The sequence below is a fragment of the Molossus molossus genome, unplaced genomic scaffold (genome assembly GCF_014108415.1).
Source record: "Molossus molossus isolate mMolMol1 unplaced genomic scaffold, mMolMol1.p scaffold_m16_p_10, whole genome shotgun sequence".
In the NCBI taxonomy this organism is placed as follows: domain Eukaryota; kingdom Metazoa; phylum Chordata; class Mammalia; order Chiroptera; family Molossidae; genus Molossus; species Molossus molossus.
The window spans coordinates 68,089,965-68,111,860 of NW_023425345.1; the positions used below are offsets into that span (position 1 = coordinate 68,089,965).

Below are 21,896 nucleotides of genomic sequence, written 5' to 3' on the forward strand. Positions count from 1 at the left end.
TTTCAACATTCCTTACTGCCCATAAATCAATGGCTCTTTGGTTTCTGCTTTGAATTGATTGTAGTGTTTCCCCCCATCTTTTCTTGGCAGACGTTCATCGTGTATTTGTGTGAGAGTTATGATTTTATTCTTTACAGAAACTCACCCTTCAACACTATCACCATCTCTCCTCAAACTCATGCTGATAAACGCAATATGCATTGGGCACAAATACAAACATGGCTTCACTGTCAAAGCCCCTTTACTTTGCTGGCATGGGGCGACACGAGGAACTACTGTATTACTGACTTTGTTAGAATGAGCAGTACCCGCAGAGAACATGTGTGTGGGAGAAGGACATAATCAAGCGCAAGTTACCGCTGCCAGACTCTTTACTATGAGGCTTTTCCTCTGTAAGAAGCAATCACAAAAAGCATCAGATTATACTGGTCAGACATCCACATACTTATTCACTTATCTTCTCTGAGCCAAGCTCAGTCAGTACCTTGCACATAGTTAAGTGCTCAAGTAAACATTTTTGAATTGAATTTCATGTGTAAAATTGCTGGATATACTATAGAACTGGCTTCTGTCATACTTTGCGGTTGATTCAGAAAGCAGTACTTCTGGAAAGAGTCAACTCTCAGTTTTCTTAAGGCACGTGACCACCCTGTGGTTTAAGATCACATTGTGGTTAAAGTGAAAAATAAGTGTACCTTTAGTTACTTAAGAGCTTTCCGCTACTTATTCTACTTCTACTTAATCCCTGGCAAGGTAAAGAGAAACAAAGAGCCCCGAGGAGGGTGGAGAGCAAGGCTTCGGCACATCTGTTTCCAGCTGCTCCTGCACCTGAGCTGCACAGGGCAGTGTCCGAGCTGGGCTGGGAGGCAGCTGTGGAGTGGGAGGACTCGGTGGGTTTGGGATCAGACAGGTCTGAGCTGTCTCTAGTTACTTACTACCTGCCATTGGGCAGGCTCCTTGGTCTCTCTTAACCTACTTGACAGAGTGACTGTGGAGTAAAAGAAATCATATGGGCTGAGGCAATGGCAAGACGTCAGGGCTCAAGGAACCAAAGCTACTCTTATTGTATATGATTTCCTAGAAGCTGGAACTTACATATCAAATAGTGAACATAAAGCTTTTAGGGTTTTTACTATTGGTATTATTCAATTGACTATACCTCTCTCTTTTTTTGTTAATCCTCACCCAAGGATACTTTTTCCATTGATTTTTTTTTTCTTAGAGCGAGGAAGGGAGGGAAGGAAGAGGAGAGAGAGGGAGAGAAAGTAGGAGGGTGAGAGAGAGAGAGAGAGAGATATCGATGTGAGAGAGACACATCAATTGGTTGCCTCCCGTATGTGCCCTGACCAGGGCCGTATACCTCCCCCATTTTTACTGCTTCACTGAAAGATGTCTGTACTGCTGTATTAAAAAACTGTTATCCCAATAGCATGGTGATTACTAGGAGAAAAAGGGGGGTTGGGAGGAAGAAGAGGGTAAAGGGAGGGATAAACGGTGATGAAAGGAGCTTTGACTTGGGGTGGTGAACACACAATACAATATACAGATGATGTATTATCCAATTGTATACCTGAAACCTATGTAATTTTATTAACCAATGTCACCCCAATAAATTCAATTAAAAATCAATCAATAAATAAAATGAATAAAAAAAGTCATCCCAATGATATATTAATGCAATGAATTTGTTCAAATAAGCCATTACTACCACTGGTTAGGATAATATTAGTAAAAAAAAAAGATAAAAATAAGTCAGAATGAAAACACATTTGGTTGATAGAGCTCTTTGAAAAGTGGAAATTTTGAAACCACTTTATATAGAATTAAACTGTTTCAGAATGAAAATAAAATCTGTCAATTCAAACAGTTATCTTTTCTTGAAGCAATAGTAAAATTTAATATAGCTCTATATAATATCAAACCCTTTGTTCTCTACAAAAGCCGTAGGGTGGATATATTTAAGATGATGTCATTTTGGGGGGAAGAAAGGGACGAATATGAGTTTCTCTACTAAGAAGCCAGTGTTGCCCTGGGTCTTAGCATTCTAATGTATCTCAAGTGTTCCCACGGCTGCTGCTCTTTCGTTAGTTGGAAGCACTGGCAGCTTATGGTCAATTCTTTTTTCTTAAGAAGTTGGTATCTATATTTTCATCATTTTTTCCAGGGGGAGAAGGACTAAACTTACCAGTAGTCGTCTCCAGCCATACATTTCTCGTAAACAGGGCCGTCCAGCTCTTTAGCATCTGGGAAAATAGTCTCATGGTGGATGATGATGGTTTTGACAATTTCATTCACATGAGCCTGACAAGACACTTGATCCTGTATCTCTGGGACGGGCATCAATGTTGGGCCAAAGCAAATGGCCAGGTTATAAGGGTCCATCATGTTCTCATCACTGTATTGTGACAGACTTTGAAAGGAAGCAAGAAAAGAGTTACGAAAGAACAGGGGAAAAGATCGGTGTTTACTGAGATACTCCATATTCTGAAAATAGGGATCTAAAACACGTTATTTGGTTTTTATTATTATTAGAAGAAAAAGATATCCCATCCTATTTTAAGATGGCTCAGCAATGCTAAAGAAAGCAGCAAAGTGACTTATAACCCTTCAACTAGATAGAAACTGAATGGGGAATATAAGTCCTACTTACTTAATTAAATGGCATTTTTTCAAAGCCACAGGGGAGTTTAAGATAGTCTCTTCTACAGTGGAAACTGAAATTAAGTAAGTGAGGTTCATTTGTAAACATTACGGTCAGGCCCTAAATGCTGCTCACGTCTGTCTGGGAAGGACAGCAGCAATCTTCATAAAGCTTTATGGATATCTTTAAAATTGTCCTCTCACTACTCAAAACATCTCTGATTTCGGTTTTCTCCTATAAATCTTGAGGAAAGCCTAGAGGAAAACAAAGCACCTATTCTCTGTAACCACCAAGAGAAAGCAAACAACTCCAGACACTGTAATTGGCTTTTGGGTAAGACGACCAACACTGGATGAAGAGAAGGGGAAAGAACCCTTAATTCTCTCATTCTATTTAACGCTGGGAAACTACAAACTCTGGGGAGACTTCCGGTGGCCTAGCACTAATTTCTAAATTTCACCCTATGAATATTTGTAAGATATTTTCCCCCAGATGACTCAAAATAAGCCAGCTCTTTATTGCCGTGCCTCTAATGAGCAAGGCACTGTTCCAGGGAGAAGCTAGAGATGTTATCTTCCAGTGTATAAAATGTCGACCTTGAAAGGAAATGTAAAATCCAGGTGAACAGATGACAAATGGAAGGAGAAAGAAGATACTCGACTACCTTTGTGAGACAGTGACAGACACAAAGAAACTGAGAAACCACATGACATGATACTTTACCCTCTTTTGGAAATTAGATAGCCTAGAAAGTAGAAAACACAAAAGCATCATTTCCACAGCTAACATATGTCTCTCCCTTCTGCCATTTCTCAAACATACAATCTCAGAAAAAAAAGTTCACAGTAACAGCCACGATCATATTACAGGTCGCCTTGAAAATGGATGCCGGAAGAAATGAGATTCAGAATAAGAATGGTCTAATTTTCAAAAGACACCCTTAACCTCAATGGGAAAGGTCACAATTAATCTTTCTCGGTGTTTAATTCAGTGCTTGCTTGAAAAGCAAAAACTTGACATAAAAATGTTATTTATCTACGTTTTGATTTTACAATTAAAAAAAAAAAAAGAAGAATAGGTCAATTCTCTTTTCAAAATTCCTGTCCCCAGCATCCTACCCTAGAGGCTCAGCCTTGTCTCTGCAGGAAGGCAGGTGCAGGAAGCCAGGGGGCATCCTTAGGCAGGCATGCTGGGAGCAACGCCAGCTGCCTGCTCATGGCACATCCCCCCTTCTGTTGAGATGACTTAGATTCAGGTTTGGAGAACTTCCTTGATTCACAGCCTGCTTTCCTAGTCTGCTGTGGTTTTGCTCCACAGTTTATTTCGCTCAGGTGTATGAGGAGCATTTGGTCAGGACCGCGTGGAGGACCAGCAGGAACTCAGGGCACTCCATGTTAATCACAGGTTCATGCAATTAAAGGTGAAAATGCATACCTTCAGATTTTACAACGGCCTCGTGACTGGGCTTAACATTAAAAATATATATTTAAAAATTTTTCAATTACAGTGTGCACACAATATTATATTAGTTTCAGGTGTACAACATGGTGATTAGACTGAGGAGGCTTATTTAAAGGTAAAAATTTATGGCTTCTATTTAACCTAAACATAGTCTATGTCCATCCCTCTAGATACTTCTTATTTTTAGTGGTGATGTCTGTACAAATGGGCTCCTACTGTCATTGGTGGCTGTTTTAGTTCCATTCTGTATGGTTCCCTGCCAGCATTTCCCTATTGTATGATATTTGGTTTCTAGGGTTAACCCGAAGGGGTATGATTCCAGGAATAGTCAGCAGTGTTGTAAAAAACCGCCATGATTTGTGAGAACTGAAAACTTCTAGTGAAATGTAGAAGAGGAAATATCCTAATTTTACGAAGGGAGATCCATGCCAGAATGAGAAGGCAATTCCCCAGGCTACTCCCCACCCTGATTTCTTTATCTCTAATCATTTAACTGAAATACTGAATAGCAAGCAGGGTCTTAGATACGACTTGGGAACGCCTTTCTTATAATCGGAGACCATGTATCAGAAAGTAACACAACTGAAAAACAAGCTGCTGAAATTAAAAGTTTCATTGAAAATAATGCAATGATTTTTAAGACGTCTGTTACATTTGTAAAAGAGGTTTTAGAAACATCTTTTGCTTGACAAGGTCTCATTATATTGAATTAGCAGAAATTCTTTTTTGATCTGTGTATAAGTCTCATCGACAGGTCCCCTCCCTCCCCGACTACAACATTGAAAATCATGGAAATTTTCTGCAGTGAGCAGGTGGTTTACATAATTTTGACAAACACATTCATGACATTAGATATGGATGAAAGTTGGAAAAACACATATTTCACTGAAAAGTGTTCTTTGTGGCACTATTTGTATTTTTTTTGCATTTAGGACCATTTTTTTTTCTGCATCTTCCATCCATCATACAATGGCCTGGATCTGCGAAGGAAAAATGTACCTCTAGTCTATATTCACTCGTCTTTGATTCTGCTGATAAATGAAACCCAAAGTACATTTTACAGAATCTAGGAACAAAGACAGCATTCAGAGCTGTGCCAACAGAATTAAGACGGCCATTGTGTCAGGGCACTAGGGTACTTACTGATTGAGGAAGGCAAAGAGGTACCTCATCACTATAAGGACCGACCTGGGCAAGGTCAGGAGGAGTTTGCGGATGAGAAGCGCCCTCTCATAGAGATTATCTACTCCTGCAGACAGAAGAGGACATGGTTAGGATCCTTTCACTCACCACATGTGAAGCAGAACACTACAGCACCAAATTTCACATCTGAACATAAGCACTCAACCAAGATAGTGAATAAGCAACCAGCCTGTGTGTGACACCATTTCTGAAGGTTTCTCATCTGACCCATCACTGCTTCCTCTGACTTCCCCTGGTGTTGGCCTCGAGCAACTTAGTCTTCCAGATTTAAAAATACCTTTTCACTTGCTGCTATTTCTAGATTTTGCATCAGGTATGGTTACAATTCCTTTTTGCTCCATGTTAACTAAAGTAGCTTTGGGGGACAGTCTCCTTTGCCCCATTATTTGTGAATTCCTCATATATTTATGTCTTTAAGTTAGTATAATTCAGGCAATTCCTTCCCCAAAACTACTGCAGTATTTTATTTATATGGTTTTTACCTTGTATTATTTCATTAACTTTTTTTTAACAAACATAGGGTGTCACCCAAAAATGTATACACAACTTTAAATAATTATAAAGCCAGTGTTTATTAATATACATTTCATTTTAAAAATGTAATAGAATCTATAGACACCCTGTATACATTTTTTTGGGACACCTTGTATTTTAGGAGAGCCAACCAGGTTTCCAACACTGAGTCAGGCATGAGGAGTACTTTTGTGATGGGATTCCTGCTCTCACAGAATTTACAACCTGGTGTTTACAGCTATTTCTTTACCCTGCCCTCCCTGTAGGATGGTGAGCTCGTTGAAGAGATGAGTACCTGGGACTTCCTAGTGTCATTTTACCTCTCTCCTAGGAATACAAATGACCCAAATCTTCTCAGTACCGAAGTGTTTATGATCAGCAGCAAAAAGTTTATTGTTAATAATCCATTATCTGCATCGTGGTCTATATTTTACAACATACTCTGACATCCGCTATCGAATGTAACATGGAGAACAGCAGGAGGGGTGGCTGCAGCGTGCACCGTCACACCTGCTTCGTGGATTAGGACGACGAGACCTGCTAAGTGGCTTACCCAAGGTCAGGGGCTACAAGGGTGCAGCTGGGACTAGAACCTGCTTCATGTTTCGTAAGTCTGATTGTCTTTCTTGGATTTCAAAGTATCTTTATAAAATGCAACTCTGAAGACATCCAATAAGCACATATTTGAGAAAAATATTTCAAAAATATTTTTAAAGCTTACTATAATTTCATTATTATTACATTTCTTCTTCTTTTAAAAAAATCTTCACCTGCATATATTTTCCCATTGATTTTTAGAGTAGGAGGGAGGGACAGAGAAACATGAATATGAGAGAGACACATCGACCGGCTGCCTCCCACAGGGCCCCAACTGGGACTGGGGATCAAACCTGTAACCGAGGCACGTGCCCTTAACTGGGAATTGAATCCTAGACTCTTCAGTCCTCTGGCTGGGCCAATGCTCTAACCGCTGAGCAAAACTGGCCAGGACACTACATTTATTCTTAATTGCTCCTGAAATATTCATGGATCCTACTTGAAAAATCTCAGGCTTTAGCTTCTGACGCTATAGCTAACTGATTCTCTTCCCACTCCTCAGACGTTTTGACCTTCTCCATCCACAAATGTGGTCATCCCTCAAGGATCTCTGTTGGGTTCCCTGCAATGGCGGCCTCATTCAGTCTCAAGGTTAGATCACCTCTCTTATAAAGATGGTCTCTTCTGCTTCATTTCTCTCAGGTGTGTGGGACATAAGCCGTGTTGTTTCTACCCCCTGACTATCTCATTCAAATTTCCTAGTTGAGATCTTTATTATTTCTAACTTGGACCATCATAATACTCTCCTAACTCAGTTTTCTTTTCTAATTCTTTTAAACTAGTGGTTCTCAACCTTGACTTGGAATCACTTGGGGAGATTTTTTTAAAAAAATATTTTTTTATTAAATTTAGAGAGAGAAGAAGGGAGAGGGAGACAGAGATAGAGACATCGACGAGAGGGAAACATTGACGGGCTGCCTCCTGCACACCCTTTACTAGAGATGGAGCCCGCAACCTGGGCCTGTGCTCTCACTAGAACCACACTGCTGACCTCTTGGTGCATGGGACGATGCTCAACCACTGAGCCACACTGGCCGGGCTTGGGGAGATTTTTAAAAATGTTGATGCCCAAAAGTCTTTTATGCAGCCAAGGCTGAGAACCCTTGCCTTAATTACTCATGCCACGCGTAGGTCCCTGAAATCTGGAGTGCTGACCCTGGCCACTTTCCACTTATCAAAACACCAGGTTACCTCGGCGTTCTATTTTTCTCTCTGCACGGCTCAACAGGTCAGAAATGTATTAGGAATATTTTCATTTAACCATGGATGAATTCACAAAACAACTAATTTATCAGGATCCTTGGGACACATCGCTTTCATCCCCATCTGAGTCCGCCACGGCGGCAACCACCACTGTCAGGTGTTAGAAAACGGGATTTCAGAAACTCACCAGAAGGTAAGTAAAACACGATCATCCAATTAACATTCCTATAACACTTTAAACATTTCAACATAAAGCTATAATTAATAATAGTGTGATTTCAGTAATGTTGAAATAAATACATGTATATCCTACCTTTAATTTGTAAAGTATTTGAAAATGGGGAAAAAAAATCTAACACTATGAACAAGGTAGGTTAGGGGCATATCTATTGAATTTAAGCACTTTGTTTAGTATACTTTTGAGACAATGATCTTGATTTCTTTTTTCCTGAAAAGAGGGAGTAAGAGGCTTAAAAAAAGTTATTAAACAGGTACATCAGTTTACTCAGTCCACTAGAACTCAATAATGAAGTTAGCAACATTTCCACCTAATTCAGCCTCAGAGAAATCTGTTTGTCTTCTATGACAGCTTCACAGGCCACTTGGCAAACCCATATTGTACAGAGAGAGGAGATGAAATATCTACAGATGAAGTAATTTGCAACTCACTGAGAGTTTAATGGGGGAGAATTCTGCATCTATAAATGCTGTGTATTTAGGCATAGCTAGATTAATGTTTCGTACCGGAAATTAAATGGCTAAAAGGTTATTATCTGAAATAACTGACCTTTTAAAAAAAGAATGACTGTTGTTGCTATTTTCAGTTAAAGTAAAAAGATAATTTAGCACTCTTTTATCTAGGAAGTTTATCTGAGTAAGTAAGCAAAATCGCTCAAAGGTGATGTTATACATATGATGACCCATGCTTAAAAGTAAATGTTGAGATTTACTAGCATTTATTCCCTTGGCCATTAAAAGTTGTGTGTGCATAAATGATTTTACATTCATGCCTCAAATCAAACAGTCACAAAGTTTAACATATTTATGTAAATAATAAACTATGAAGATGAACTGTCCCATTAATGGCCCACTGATTGGCAATACCCTCTAATCTTTTCCAGCCATATAAATAACCATATAAGGCCTATAATTAAAAACAAAATAACAACAAAAAACTTCTGCCATTGTTTACTAAGGATCTGAGGGTGTTTCAAGGGTTAAGTCTGCTGCTTCTCCAAGCTAATCCTTAATAAGTTTATTGTCAGCTATCAGCGAGAGGGTTTAGCAGCTGAAAGCTAGCTTTGAGGCCTTAGAGTTAAAGAAAAAAAGAAAAGGAAAAGAAAGAATGCAAAAAGAACTATTCTTAATGTATTAAGAATTGATCTTTAATCTTTGTCAAATCCCACTGGGTGCAAGTCATTTTCAGGCTAGAAGAGCTCACAGGTATTACTTCCAAGCACCTTAATGTTAATCCAAGATTCTCTTGTTTCTGTCTCTCAGCTCCAAACTTAGTCCCCCATCCCATAAAGAGAGTTACGAGTTTTATTTAAAAAGAATTAGGGTGCCCTGGCTGGTGTGGCTCAGTTGGTTGAGCGTCGTCCTGTGCACCAAAAGGTTACTGGTTGAATTCCCGGTCAGGGCATATACCCAGGTTGCAGGTTCGATCCCTGGTAGGAGTATGTATGAAAGGCAACTGATCGATGTTTCTCTCTCACATGGATGTTTCTGTCTCTGTTGCTCTCTCTCTTCCATTCTCTCTCTCTAAAATCAATAAAAACAGTCTTGGCCAGTTTGGCTCAGCGGTTGGAGCGTCGGCCTGCAGTCTGGAGAGAACCGGGTTCGGTTCCCGCTAAGGGCACGTACCTCGGTTGCAGTTTGTCCCCGGCCCTGGTTGGGTCATGTGCGTGGCGACCACTCGATGTGTCCCTTTCACATCGATGTTTCTCTCTCTCTCTCCCTCCCACTCTATCTGAACAATATATATATATATATATATATATAAAAATATATGTCCTGAGGTGAGGATAAAATAAATAAATAAATAAATAAAAAATAAAAATAAAATCAATAAAAACATATTTTAAAAAATAATTAAGTCAACAGATATTTACATACTAATTTCAAAGCAGCATTATTCATAATAGCCAAGAGATGGAAATAACCTATATGTTCATTGATGGACAAATGGTATATACATTCATAAAACATTATTCAGTTTTAAAAAAGAAATGAAATTCTGATACACACTTCGATTTTGATAAACCTTGAGGACATTATGCTAAGTGAAATAAGCCAGACCAAAAAAAAAAAAAAAGGACAAATATTGCATGATTCTAATTTTACAAGGTATGTAGAATAATTAAATTCATAGAGACAGAAAGCAGAATGGTGCTTGTTAGAGACGAGGGGAAGGGAGGAATGGGTAGTTATTGCTTCCTGGGTACAAAGTTTCAGTCTGGGATAATGAAGTCCTGGAGATGTATGGTTTAATGCCCCTAAACTGTACACTTAAAAATGGTTAAAATGGTAAATTTTTGTTATGTATATTTTATTTATTTTTATTTTTTTATCCTCACCAGAGGAAACTTTTCCATTTTTTGTTCAGGTAGAGTGGGAGGGAGAGAGAGGAACAGAGAGAGAGAGAGAAACATCGATGTGAAAGGGACACATCGAGTGGCTGCCACCCGCACGACCGACCAGGGCCGGGGACAAACTGCAACCGAGGTACATGCCCTTAGCGGGAACCGAACCCGGGTCTCTCTGGACCGCAGGCCGACGCTCTAACGGTTGAGCCAAACCGGCCAGGGCTGTTATGTATATTTAAACACACAGATTGGGAGGGGGTGCTGTGAGATGCAAATGAAATATGTCAGGAGAGAAAAGACACAGGAAAAAAAAAGTGACACCAAAAAGACTAGATACAATTAAGTGAGGCAGGCATGCCTTCTCTGCAACTACAGTAAACATAAGTCAAAGCAAAACAGTGTCGCTGGCATTCCTGAAGCAGTGGCAAGTCTATCTGTCCCTCAGGCCTCATTACCCGAGCGGCGGCGCAGCAGGCGCGGGGCCTGCGCCCACAGCAGTCGTGCTCCGGACCAATGACTCACTCACTGTCCCGAGTCCAGGTACTGGCTCAACTCGGGGTTGACGCCGAAGGATGCGCGCTCCTCGCGGGCCGCCAGTGCGGCACTTTGGGGCTTGTGGAATCTTAAAGCTGCATGAAGAGATGGATCTTTTCTTCCCCCAAAAAGTTGCCAGTGAGGAAAACCAATATTTCATTTGGATTTCTTTTATGCTGGGCTTTGTTCCCACAATTCAGATCTTGTGTAATTAGGTAAAAGTGGCAGTCGGCCAAACTTGGGCACGTGCTCCAAGCTCCACAGGCCAACTTATGTTCTTTCTCTAGCATGGCAAAGCTCCCATGTCGAAATCCCAACTTCCCAGCATGAGGGTTTGACAGCTCCATGTAAATGCATGTGAAAAATTCCCCACAAAGCCAGGTGACTTCAGAAAATGGCAGAAAAGTTCAAATGGCCATTATTTGAAAATATCAGTTCATCTGTGGCACTATTTGCAAAAGTTTTGGTTCGTGAAACAACTAATAAATCACAAGATGCAAACTTATCTTAAAGTATGAAGACAAAGAAGGAACTGAATGGCCACGTTTAGAAATGGTTTATTTAAGAGGCACACAAATATTTCTGAGCGCCATGGCCCAAGGAGCAACGTTTAAGGTGAATTTAACAGTCCCAGTCCTGTTACATTCATTGTTAGGTTCTAACAACGTCAAGGAATTAATCAGTTGTGTGTGTTGTAGTGATGAGTGTGAATAAAAGGGAAAGAGAAAAACAGAGAGCTGTTCTAGTACATCTGGGTGGACCTTAGCCTAGTTTTGAGATGAGTTACCAGCTGCTCTTCTAGGTAAGAAAGGAAAGCTAGCAACCCTCTCTAATTAACTATTAATAGATTGACTTTTGTGAATTAAGCCATTTTGCTCTTTCCTAATTAAATAGTAACGCGGTGGAAATATATGCAGAATGTTTCTCCTTCTGCTGAGTTATCATATTAAGGTTGGCAAAAAACAGTCCTAGCCTAGGAAGGCGTTACCTATTCAGTTCAGACAATAAGCCTAGAAAACATTTTAAGGATGAAATAAAATTATTATAAGGTATCAAATAAATTTAGAGTTCAAAGAGCAAACCACCATTTTTGCAATAAAGCCAAAAGAATTTTTAGTAGTAAAAACATACACCAGAATACCAGGAAAAGAATTTGAAAGCTTTTTTTCATGAAACAATTAGAAATGAGCAAATTGATTTATGTACTAAGAGGCTCATTATAGTATTTTTATAATTGCACAATCACTGTTAAATATCTAAATTTCTAAAACTAAAGGATTTGTTAAATAAAATAAAAACCATTATATAGCCACTAAAATCTATATTTTGAAACATTTACTTATATGGGAATATATCAATAATATCATTAAATTTGAACAGTGGGTTATAAAGAGCAAATACAGTATGATAAATTTTTAATGACAGATTTCTTGAGATATAATTTATATATCATATAATTCACACTTAAAGTATACAATTCAATGGCTTTTAGTATATTCACAGTTGATCAACCGTTATCTTAATTTTAGAACATCACCTCATAAAGAAATCTCACATCCATTAACAGCCACTTGTATTATTGATATTATATAACTTTTATTAAAATATGTAATTGTGGTATACCCATATAATGGAATATTATTTGGCAATAAAATAAAGTACTGATACATGCAACATGGGGGAACCTTTAGACATTAGGCTAAGTGAATGAAGCCAGTCACAAAAGACTACATATTGTATCAGTCCATTTCTATGAAATGGCCAGAATACATACATTTATAGATAGAAAGTAGATTAGTAGTTGCCTAGTCCTGAGGGTGGTGGTGGTTGGGCATCAATGAGAAGTGTCTGCTAATTGGGATTTCTCTTGGAGTCATAAGAATGTTAAATTGATTGTGGTGAATAATCTGTGAATACAGTAAAAACCACTGAATTGTATACCTTAATAAATAAATTGCATGATATGAGAATTATATCTCGAGAAGCTGCTTTTGAAAATATGTAGGTATGTACAGAAAAATTCTAGAAAGCCACTAAAAAGGTGACTATCACCTTTGTATAGAGGAATTCAGGTGATTTGTTTCTCTAGTTTACTTTCTAGTTTTGCTACAGTGACCACACATTAATAATACAATAAACAATTGCTTTTTAAAAAGCACTGATTGGTCTAGTTTCATTTTTTTGTATGTAGCTGGGTGATGGAGGAGAGATAAACCTCAGAACTTATATGCATGTATGCATGAACAAAGGTCATGGACAACAAAGCTGGGGACAGGGTGGGGAGGGAGGGGAAGGGGAGAATCAGTGGGGGAAAAAGGAGAAAGATCTGTAACAAAAATAAATAAATTAATTTAAAAAATAATAAAAATAAAAAAGCACTTATTGGCTATTTGGTAGTTGGAATGAATTATTATTAATTTTTTAAGGTATGATAATGGTATTGGAGATAGGTTGTATATATAACAAAAAAGAAAAGAATCCTCATCTTCCAGAGATATATACACACAGGTGAAGTGATAAGATATCAGAGGGATGATGGAAGGTGTACTGGTGGAATAATTCTGTTCAAGAAATGAAAATTGTTAAAGCTAGGTGACCATTTATACTGGGGTTCATTATATTATTTTGTAGAGGGTTGAAATTCTCTGTAATAAAAAGTCAAAAGAGGGTCGATTCTGAACACAACGGACAGTACAGTTCTACTTGGGCTTTAAAAAAAGTTGAGTGCGCACGAACAGCAAAAGGGCAGAAGAAAACGCAACGTACACAACAATGAAGCCCTTTGGGTGGTGGCACTATGCACGACAGCATTTTATTTTTGTGTGTTTTTTTCAAACATTCTACAATGACTACATGTTGGTTTTGTGCTATGTAAAAAATCACCCCCTAAAAATGTTTCCTCATGTCCAGAGCAGTCACCTAAATAATAACATATGATGTAAAATGAGGTGAGAATGTTTCCTCTGGGCTCTCAGCCTGAGGCAGCCGGGAGAGACCATGAATTGTTTGAGTAGCTCTTCTAAAGCAAGTCACTTGGACGCCTGCCCCGGGAATCTCAGAGCCATAGCACACAGACGGTCTAGAAGCTGCCCAGACTGTGTGGGCATAGTCTGGAGCGTTCACAAAACCATTCACAAAGTGGACGGTTGGAAAAAAAAAAAAAATCAACCCTTGGGTGAGAAACTGAGATCCTACCGAGTTTGTTACTTAAAATTTAGATTGTCTCTGAGTTCACCAGGTCTTCAGGTAAGCAATTTTTAAAAAGAAATTTGCAGTGAATTGGAGAATGAACAGTGCACATTGGAAAGAGAGAGAGAGAGAGAGAGAGAAAAGAGAGAGAGAGAGAGAGAGAGAGAGAGCGCGCTAAAACCAGTCCTCTTTTACTACACACAGAGAAAGCTTCCAAAGAACGTGGTATTTAGGGGCATAAAAATGGCATAATAATAACTCATCATAAAACTAAATCTCCCCTGCCCTGGCCAGTTTGGCTCAGCAGTTAGAGTGTCGGCCTGCGGACTAGAGAGTCCTGAGTTCGGTTCCTGCTAAGGGCATGTACCTCAGTTGCAGTTTTTCCCCGGCCCTGGTTGGGTTCATGTGGGTTGCAGCCACTTGATGTGTCTCGTTCATGTCGATGTTTCTCTCTCTCTCTTCTTCCCTTTCTCCCTCCCTCCCTATCTGATGATAAATGCAAAAAATGTCCTCAGGTGAGAATAAATAAATAAATAAGTAAATAAATCTCCCCAAACAATCCCAAAATAGGTAAATAAAAACTAGAGGTTTATGTATCTCTTAAAAAAGGTGAAAAGGGAAGATTTTTCTATACAAAATAACCGACACATGCAATTACCTTATTAGGGAAAGTCAAATGCAATTATGGCAATGCCAGGAGAATACGACATAAATAAAAACAACTGACCTCCCTGGGTGCTCTCTCCCCCGTGCAATTTCTAAATTTCCGTGCTACTATTACATTTAGGTTGCATTTATATGACAATATCTTATCTCTCCTACCGATTTTCAGCCTTTTGAATGCAAAAATCAAGTCTTGGATCCCTAGAAAGTTTTGCACATTGTAGGCAATTTATCAATGGTTCAAATCAACAAAATATTAATATCAATGAGAGAATATAAAGATGGACATATATACCATTCTAAAAGATTTTTTGAAAATCCAGGAAAACTATAGATACATCGTGGTCATATTGATAAGAAAAAATGCTTATCTGGAGATAAATCAATAATAGTCAGAAATCCCCCCCCTTTTTGTTTTTAATCCTCACCCGAGGACATTTTTGCATTCGTCTTCAGATAGAGTGAGAGGGAGGGAGGAAGGAAGAGAGAGAGAGAAACATCGATGTGAGAGAGACACATCGACTGGTTGCCACTCACATGACCCCAACTGGGGCTGGGGACAAACTGCAACTAAGGTACATGCCCTTAGCAGGAACCCAACCCGGGTCTCTCTGAACCACAGGCTGATACTCTAACCATTGAGCCAAACTGGCCAGGGCAGAAATCCCCTCTTTTAAAAGAGATAAAATGTTGGAAGAAAAGGGGTTGTTATATATAATGTCCTCGCATGTTCTTGATAATATTCTATTCTGCAAAACTGCATACTAAAAATAACTGAACTTATGCTTTGGGACAGACCGTTAACACCTATGAAAGTTTGTAACTAGAGCACTAACAGAAACATTAACAATAACTACTTAAATTACTAGCCCAGTTACATCTCTACTGGCGTGTGCACCTGGCATCCTTATCAACCTTAAACCCAAGGGGGCTCCTGCTTCTTTGAGATGAAAGTCCTGGAGGGTTTTCGTTTCTAATGGAGACTATTTTCATAAAATTTAACCCAAGGATTATTAATCCATTGATCTTCATTAATTCCCTTCATTGCTTTAAAGAACACAGGGGTAGACGTCTTGGCAGCTTCTTCATTTGCACTTGCAGCATTTCATTAAGGCACTGCTAGCGGGAAAGAAAGATATTGCTGCAGATTTCCCATCATTTCCTTACAGCCTTCGCAGTTTGCTAAGCCTAACAGTTTGATTGTGGAAAACTTGTCTTTTATTGTTACAAAGCATTTAATGTGCTGGTGAAATCATGCTGGAACCAACACCACGTTTTGGTTATACTAACATCATTTCCAAATGTATGAAGTAATTATGTAAAAAAACCCCACATGTTTAGGCAAACAGACAAACTGGTAAGTGGCCAACCCAGGTATTGGCACACGTGACCCGAGTCTACAGTAGTAGTAGTTGTAATGGCTGTAATGATGACAGCTAACAACACTTATGGAGGCTTACTATGTGCCAGGCATGATGCTAAACACTTTATATGAGTTGTTTCATTTATTCTTCATACACTCTACAAAGTAGATATAGAAACAGATATTTAATAAGATTAAGTATTACTCTCTGTCCAAGGTTACAAAGCTGTTAGGTGGTAAAGCAAGGAGTTGAATCTTGATATTTTTGATTCAACGGCTTCAGCTTTTAATAACCACAATGAAATAATATGTCTTCTTATCCAAAGAAAGCGTGAAATAATTTTACAATAGTAACTGACCATGTAGCCCAATGCTCTTTCTCCAACTGGTACACGTATACACGTTGATATGATGTACTGTGCCTCGAAAACCTCTAAGCATTCGTAGAGTGCTTATTATTTTTCCAGATTTAAGCTTTCTGGCTGGGATGTGAGGAAAATCTTTGGACACGGCCAAAGGAGAATTCCAGAAGTGTGACACCTCCTTTGCAGTTCTGTCCAGCTGGGTCAGAGACCCACTGAGATGACTCAGACTATGCAAGGGCCCTGGAATGGACAGACACACTTCGGAATTCCACACAAGACACCCAACTGGATGGGGCAGGGGCGAAGGTAGTGACTGGGGAATTCATACCCAACGCGAGGCAGGACTTGAGGCACGGATGCCAACAAAATTTTGGTGGAATTTGGACTCTTCGTTGAAATTTGATTTAACAACTATGAATTGTGCACTTACTGTGTGCCTGGAATTTAACTATGCCAAATGTTGAAAACTACAAAAACTGAATAATCCATCAAGAGCGTAGAGGCCTCTGGAGCTTAACTCTAGGCGTTTCATTGAGCACACTGCCGACACTCTTCTTGGCACATTACGCGTATTAACTCATTAATCTCACAGCCCATGACACATGACCTGACCTTCTCCCTTTCAGCTGGTGAAACCGAGGTGCAGAGATCAGGAGGCCTCCCTGCAGTCACATAGCTGGTGAGCACTTCGGACCGAGGATTTGGTCCTGGCTATCTGAGTCAGAGGCCACATTCTTAACCTTTCCCTGAATTCTCTCTCTAGGAGACGGAGACGGTGGGGTTAAAAAGACTGTAATGTGGAGTGATAGGAAAAGTGCTGGACATCGGTAGGCAGTGGAGCATTAATAGAGGGGAAAGCGCCCAGTTCTGCTTTAGGGAGGATGGTGTTCCGGGAGGAGTGCCAGGCCAGCCAGGACTTCACAGCAGGGGGCAGTGGCTGTGAGGGGCAGCGGACGGACCCGCATGGCAAAGGCGTGGAGGTGGGCAGCGGCCCGGCGGCTGGCACTTTGCCGTCGGTGAAACAGAAAGGAACCGGGGCCGGGGTGGCGGGAGACGAAGGCACCAAAGTAGAAAGAGAGCAGCTAGGGGCAGGATTCTGTTCTATGAACGGCCCGCTCCACGGAGTTTGTTTTTAGGTGGGAAACATGAAAACAGGTTTTAAACAGGAGGTGGAGGGAGCGGCGGAACCCAATTTGTCTTTTGAAACCCAGCTGCAGTGTGACACGTGGGCTGATGTGGAGAGCGGGGAGAGAAGGCAAACCCAGAACCAAGGGACCACAGCGACAGCTTCAGCGGGGAAATGGTGGTGAGGTTGGGGAAGGAGGGCTGAGGAGAGACATTTTTCGAGGCAAAGTCAATAGAACTTGTTGATTCAGGTGTGAAGCTGGAAAGCGGGGGTAGGAGGTTTCCTTATTAGAGTAACGCCTGATTCTTATGAAAGCCTTCACTATGCGATTTAGGTCCTGGACCCTCGCTTGGGAAAATGGACTTAAAGGGGCCCCGCGTTCTTAGATGTATGGAACTCGACTAATACCGAATTCCTGACGTTGTCTTCACCTTCCCTCCTGTAGTGTCTAATGCCGACACTGAAGAAAACAGTAATTATTCACTCTGCTGATGATTATTGGTTCCATGATATATCACCCACGGCCCTGTGCAACTCGGCCTATTGGCTGGGGATGCCCACCGACAGATGGTTACCACCCGGTGTTCCTGCACAGTAATCATGATTGTTTATCTCAGTTTACCTTCTTTCTTGAAGTAACATTCAAGATGGATAAGTTACCCCACTCTTAAGATTGGTGGAGAAGCCCTGGCTGGTTTGGCTCAGCGGTTGGAGCATCGGCCTGCGGTACAGAGAGACCTGGGTTCGGTTCCCGATAAGGGCATGTACCTCGGTTGCAGTTTGTCCCCGGCCCTGGTTGGTCGTGCGGGTGGCAGCCACTTGATGTGTCCCTTTCACATCGATGTTTCTCTCTCTCTCTCTCTTCCTCTCTCTCCATCCTGCTCTATCTGAACAAAAAGTGGAAGAATGTCCTCGGGTGAGGATTAAAAAAAAAAAAAAAAGATTGGTGGAGAAAACCAAGAACTGAAAGCCGAAAATAAGTTATATTTCCGTGCTTATAACTCCTCCTCTTCCTTAGCCGGTTGGCACCTGCCTTTCTGCTTTTTTCCAGCCACTCAGTGGGAAGCTCTTGGGCTCGGTGAAGTCTGAGCAAGTTCAGGAGCAAAGCCCACTCAGCTAAGGGCGAGGCCACAGCTGGGAAGATGACTCACACTGGCCCAGAAAGAAAACAAATCGTCTCAGAAAGTTGGTGGTGATGGGCTAATGGTGGGGGCGGGGAGGACTGGGCGAGGGGCCACTGCCTTTTCCAGGAAACTGGTCAGGGAAACAATTCTGGTGGGAAAGACTGAAAAATAAGGTCCACTTACTGATACAAGAAATCAGATCATTAAATCTTTCCTTAGGAAAGAGGGGGTTTTCCAGCCCACGGAAATAGAGCTTCAGAACGCCAGCAACTGAGTTAATGTCATGGTTACTCTGGTCATCGGCCAAAGGGTTTTCACCTAAAAAAAAAAAAAGGTTACATGCACAGTGTTTCTTTTTCTCCCTCTGAACAAAAATATGTTTCTACACACACACACACACACACACACACATGTATATATATACTTTCTAATTATACTTTGTGAAAGATTATATGGTACTAAAATTGAAATAATTGGTTTAGATATACCACCCCATGATTAACTTAAAAATAGTTGACTAAAATAAAGCTTTTTTTTTTTTAATCTTATGCTACCAAATAATCCCTTGCAAGTTACCAAAATCTTAAAATAAAATATTGTGGGATTTAACATTTTACTCAGCTTTTTTCTTTTTGAGTCTAAAATCTGTAATCTTAGTTTGACAGGAATTCAAATACTACATTCTGTGTTTCTTAACCTCCTGGGGCAGGCGGGAAACAACACAAAATAGGTCTGTCTGGCTATACTAAGTGGATCAGAAAAATGAATCACAAATATCACAGGCTCTACCTGACTGTGAACACCTGCAATTAAATTGGTAAGTTTTTCCCGAAGTGGCCAGGTGGTTCACAGCACATTCGAAGCTGCCTTCAGCAGTGGAAGATTCTGAAATCAGACAGGGGGATTGGAAAATGGACCCTTAACTATACTAAGGAATTTGTATAGAAAGTGGAAATTAAAAAATATATCACAAATATGAAATTATATTATTTCTTTAGGGTAAGCAGTTATTAGTAAGTGGCCTGGCTGGTCCACTTCCCTGAGAAACTGAGATAAAATTCTCAAGTTCAATATACTATGATGCAGTCTTAAACTCCATTTTTTATACACAAGAATGTTCTTCTTTTGTAAAGTTCACAAAAATTGTACACTGCCTTTTAATTTTTTAAACTTTTTTTTTTTGCCTCTTGGGGCAGTTTCAGGGACATGTTTCTTCCTTTTTTCTGCTCCTCGGTGGGAAATCACAAAACAAAAATTCACCGCCATGTATGTGTGTGTGTATACACACACACACACACACACACACACCCAGTGTGACAAAGCCTAACCCAAAGAGATCACAAACAAAGAAATATCAGGGGAATTTCAAAGGAAAGTTAATGCCGGTGGTGGCTGGCAGGGGACCCTGAGGCTTTACTGCATGTCAGTGACCCTGAGTGTGGCCAGTGTTAGCGATTCGGAACACTTAGCTGCTGACAGGGGAGGCCGCTCTGCTCTACACATCACATCAGCCTGAGAATTTGGGACAGGAAAAGAATCTGGTTCCAAGGTTTCAAAATTTCAAGGGCCCTCTGCCAAGCCTGGGCCAGGGACAATGGATGAGAGAGAGAGAGAGAGAGAGAGAGAGAGAGAGAGAGAGAGAGACAGAGAGACAGAGAGAGACAGAGAGACAGAGAGAGAGAAGGCCTGGCTCCAGGCTACCTCGCCCCTCTCTCTGCATTCCTACTGCACTTCCACGCAGGGGAAGGAAGGTGCCTATGTGTTCAGGTCATTGTAATTGCAGAGCATGAATAACTAAGAGTCAGCACTAAAGAGTTAGGTATTTTCATGGATTACATCTAATCCTCAGCACCAATCCTGGAATTTTGCAGATGAGGAAACCGAGGCCAAAGTCAGAGATGGGTGACTTTGACCCAAATCACACAATGAGTAAATGACAGAGTGTGATTGGATTCTAGGTCTGCCTGACACAAAAGTGTATGGTTTTGCTAATCATAATATGCTAATCAACAATTTAGTAGGACTTATGTGACAGCCAATTGTGAACAAGAATAAGGTACCAACTGGTCACAGGGAAGGAGTCTGGGGATGGGAATAAAAGGAAGGCAAGAGTTCCTAACAAAGGAAACAGACACGAAGCTGGGATCAGTCTCCTCAGACACCTGTTTTCTAGGCCCAGGGTTGTTCTTGACATTCTTCTAGGACCCCTGCTGTGCCCCCTTTGACCCACATGCTGAGGATGATCACTGCCAGTCCTAAACCAGGATACAAACCTCATATGCTTTTCTATACTTGATGACAAAGTCTTATGGTTTTGGCTTCATTTCTCAACTATTCTAAATAGATTCCTACCTCAATTTCCAAAATGAAATAAATGCAAACAGAAAGGTTTCAAAGAGACACAGAATGAGTGTGCCACTTCAGTCTACAGAAGATGATGACTTTTTACGTGACTTGCTTATTGGTATAGGAATGCAATTACCTCTCTCAAATGAATTTTTAATGTCATTGACCTCCACCTGGGATCCAGACACTCTGAAAATCCCCTGATGCTGAAGACCTAGAGAGAACAGAGGAGAAGGAGGGTAAATGATTCCATTACATCCTCTAGGTCCCCCCTTTCTCAAGAATGAAATATTAAATGGAAAGACACATTTACTGAAATATTCCTAGTGATTATTTTTTACAATGAGAATTCTGTAGTTTATGGCATACCATAGAGGTTGATGAACCGAATACAACTTTCCACAATGAGGGGGATAATCTGTCCTGATTCCTGGGTAAAGAGATGAAAACCAGTTAAATGCAAAAGAGAGGCGTACATCACACATAATCATAAAGCTCATGGTTTAACTACATGGAATGCACAGCACTGACCATCTTTCAGGTGATTGTTTCCAAATACCCCATCTCTAAAATATTACACAAGGGCCAAAATTAAAATTACATTTAACCAAAGGTATCTTTCAGTTCTGGAGCAAACCAAATTAAATCCATTTAAAGCAATCCTGCTTCAACTTAACTCTCCTGTGCCTAGAGATGGCAAGACTAATTCATCTCTTTTAGCTACATTTAGGCTCACATTCCAAAATGAATATAGGAATCACTCATTTTTTAAAAAGGTTATTTGCTCAATTAATTGAATGCATCTAAAAGGCATACACAGCCTTTCAGCTACCCCAGGAACCTCTCGGTGACACCCTGAGAGGCTCACATGTTCCCAGAAGTATGATATGGGAACTGCTTTACAGATGTTTATAATGTGTAATGTATTTATTTAGTTTGCATCAGAACTTACTCATCCTGATAGATTTTTTATGTTTTTTTTT

General features: G+C 40.2%; 1 protein-coding gene across 2 annotated transcripts in view; it reads right to left on the reverse strand.

Annotated features, from left to right (window-relative positions):
- Positions 1-21,896, reverse strand: part of SRGAP1 (SLIT-ROBO Rho GTPase activating protein 1) — a 260,025-nt gene that overhangs the window by 19,278 nt on the left and 218,851 nt on the right. For both annotated transcript variants that reach the window (XM_036252855.1, XM_036252856.1), the window contains exons 13-17: positions 21,283-21,343; positions 21,050-21,127; positions 18,751-18,885; positions 5,246-5,351; positions 2,186-2,410 (exon numbers count right to left, since the gene is read on the reverse strand). In XM_036252855.1, coding sequence (XP_036108748.1) covers positions 2,186-2,410; positions 5,246-5,351; positions 18,751-18,885; positions 21,050-21,127; positions 21,283-21,343 — 605 coding nt within the window. The remainder of the gene's footprint in view (positions 1-2,185; positions 2,411-5,245; positions 5,352-18,750; positions 18,886-21,049; positions 21,128-21,282; positions 21,344-21,896) is intronic.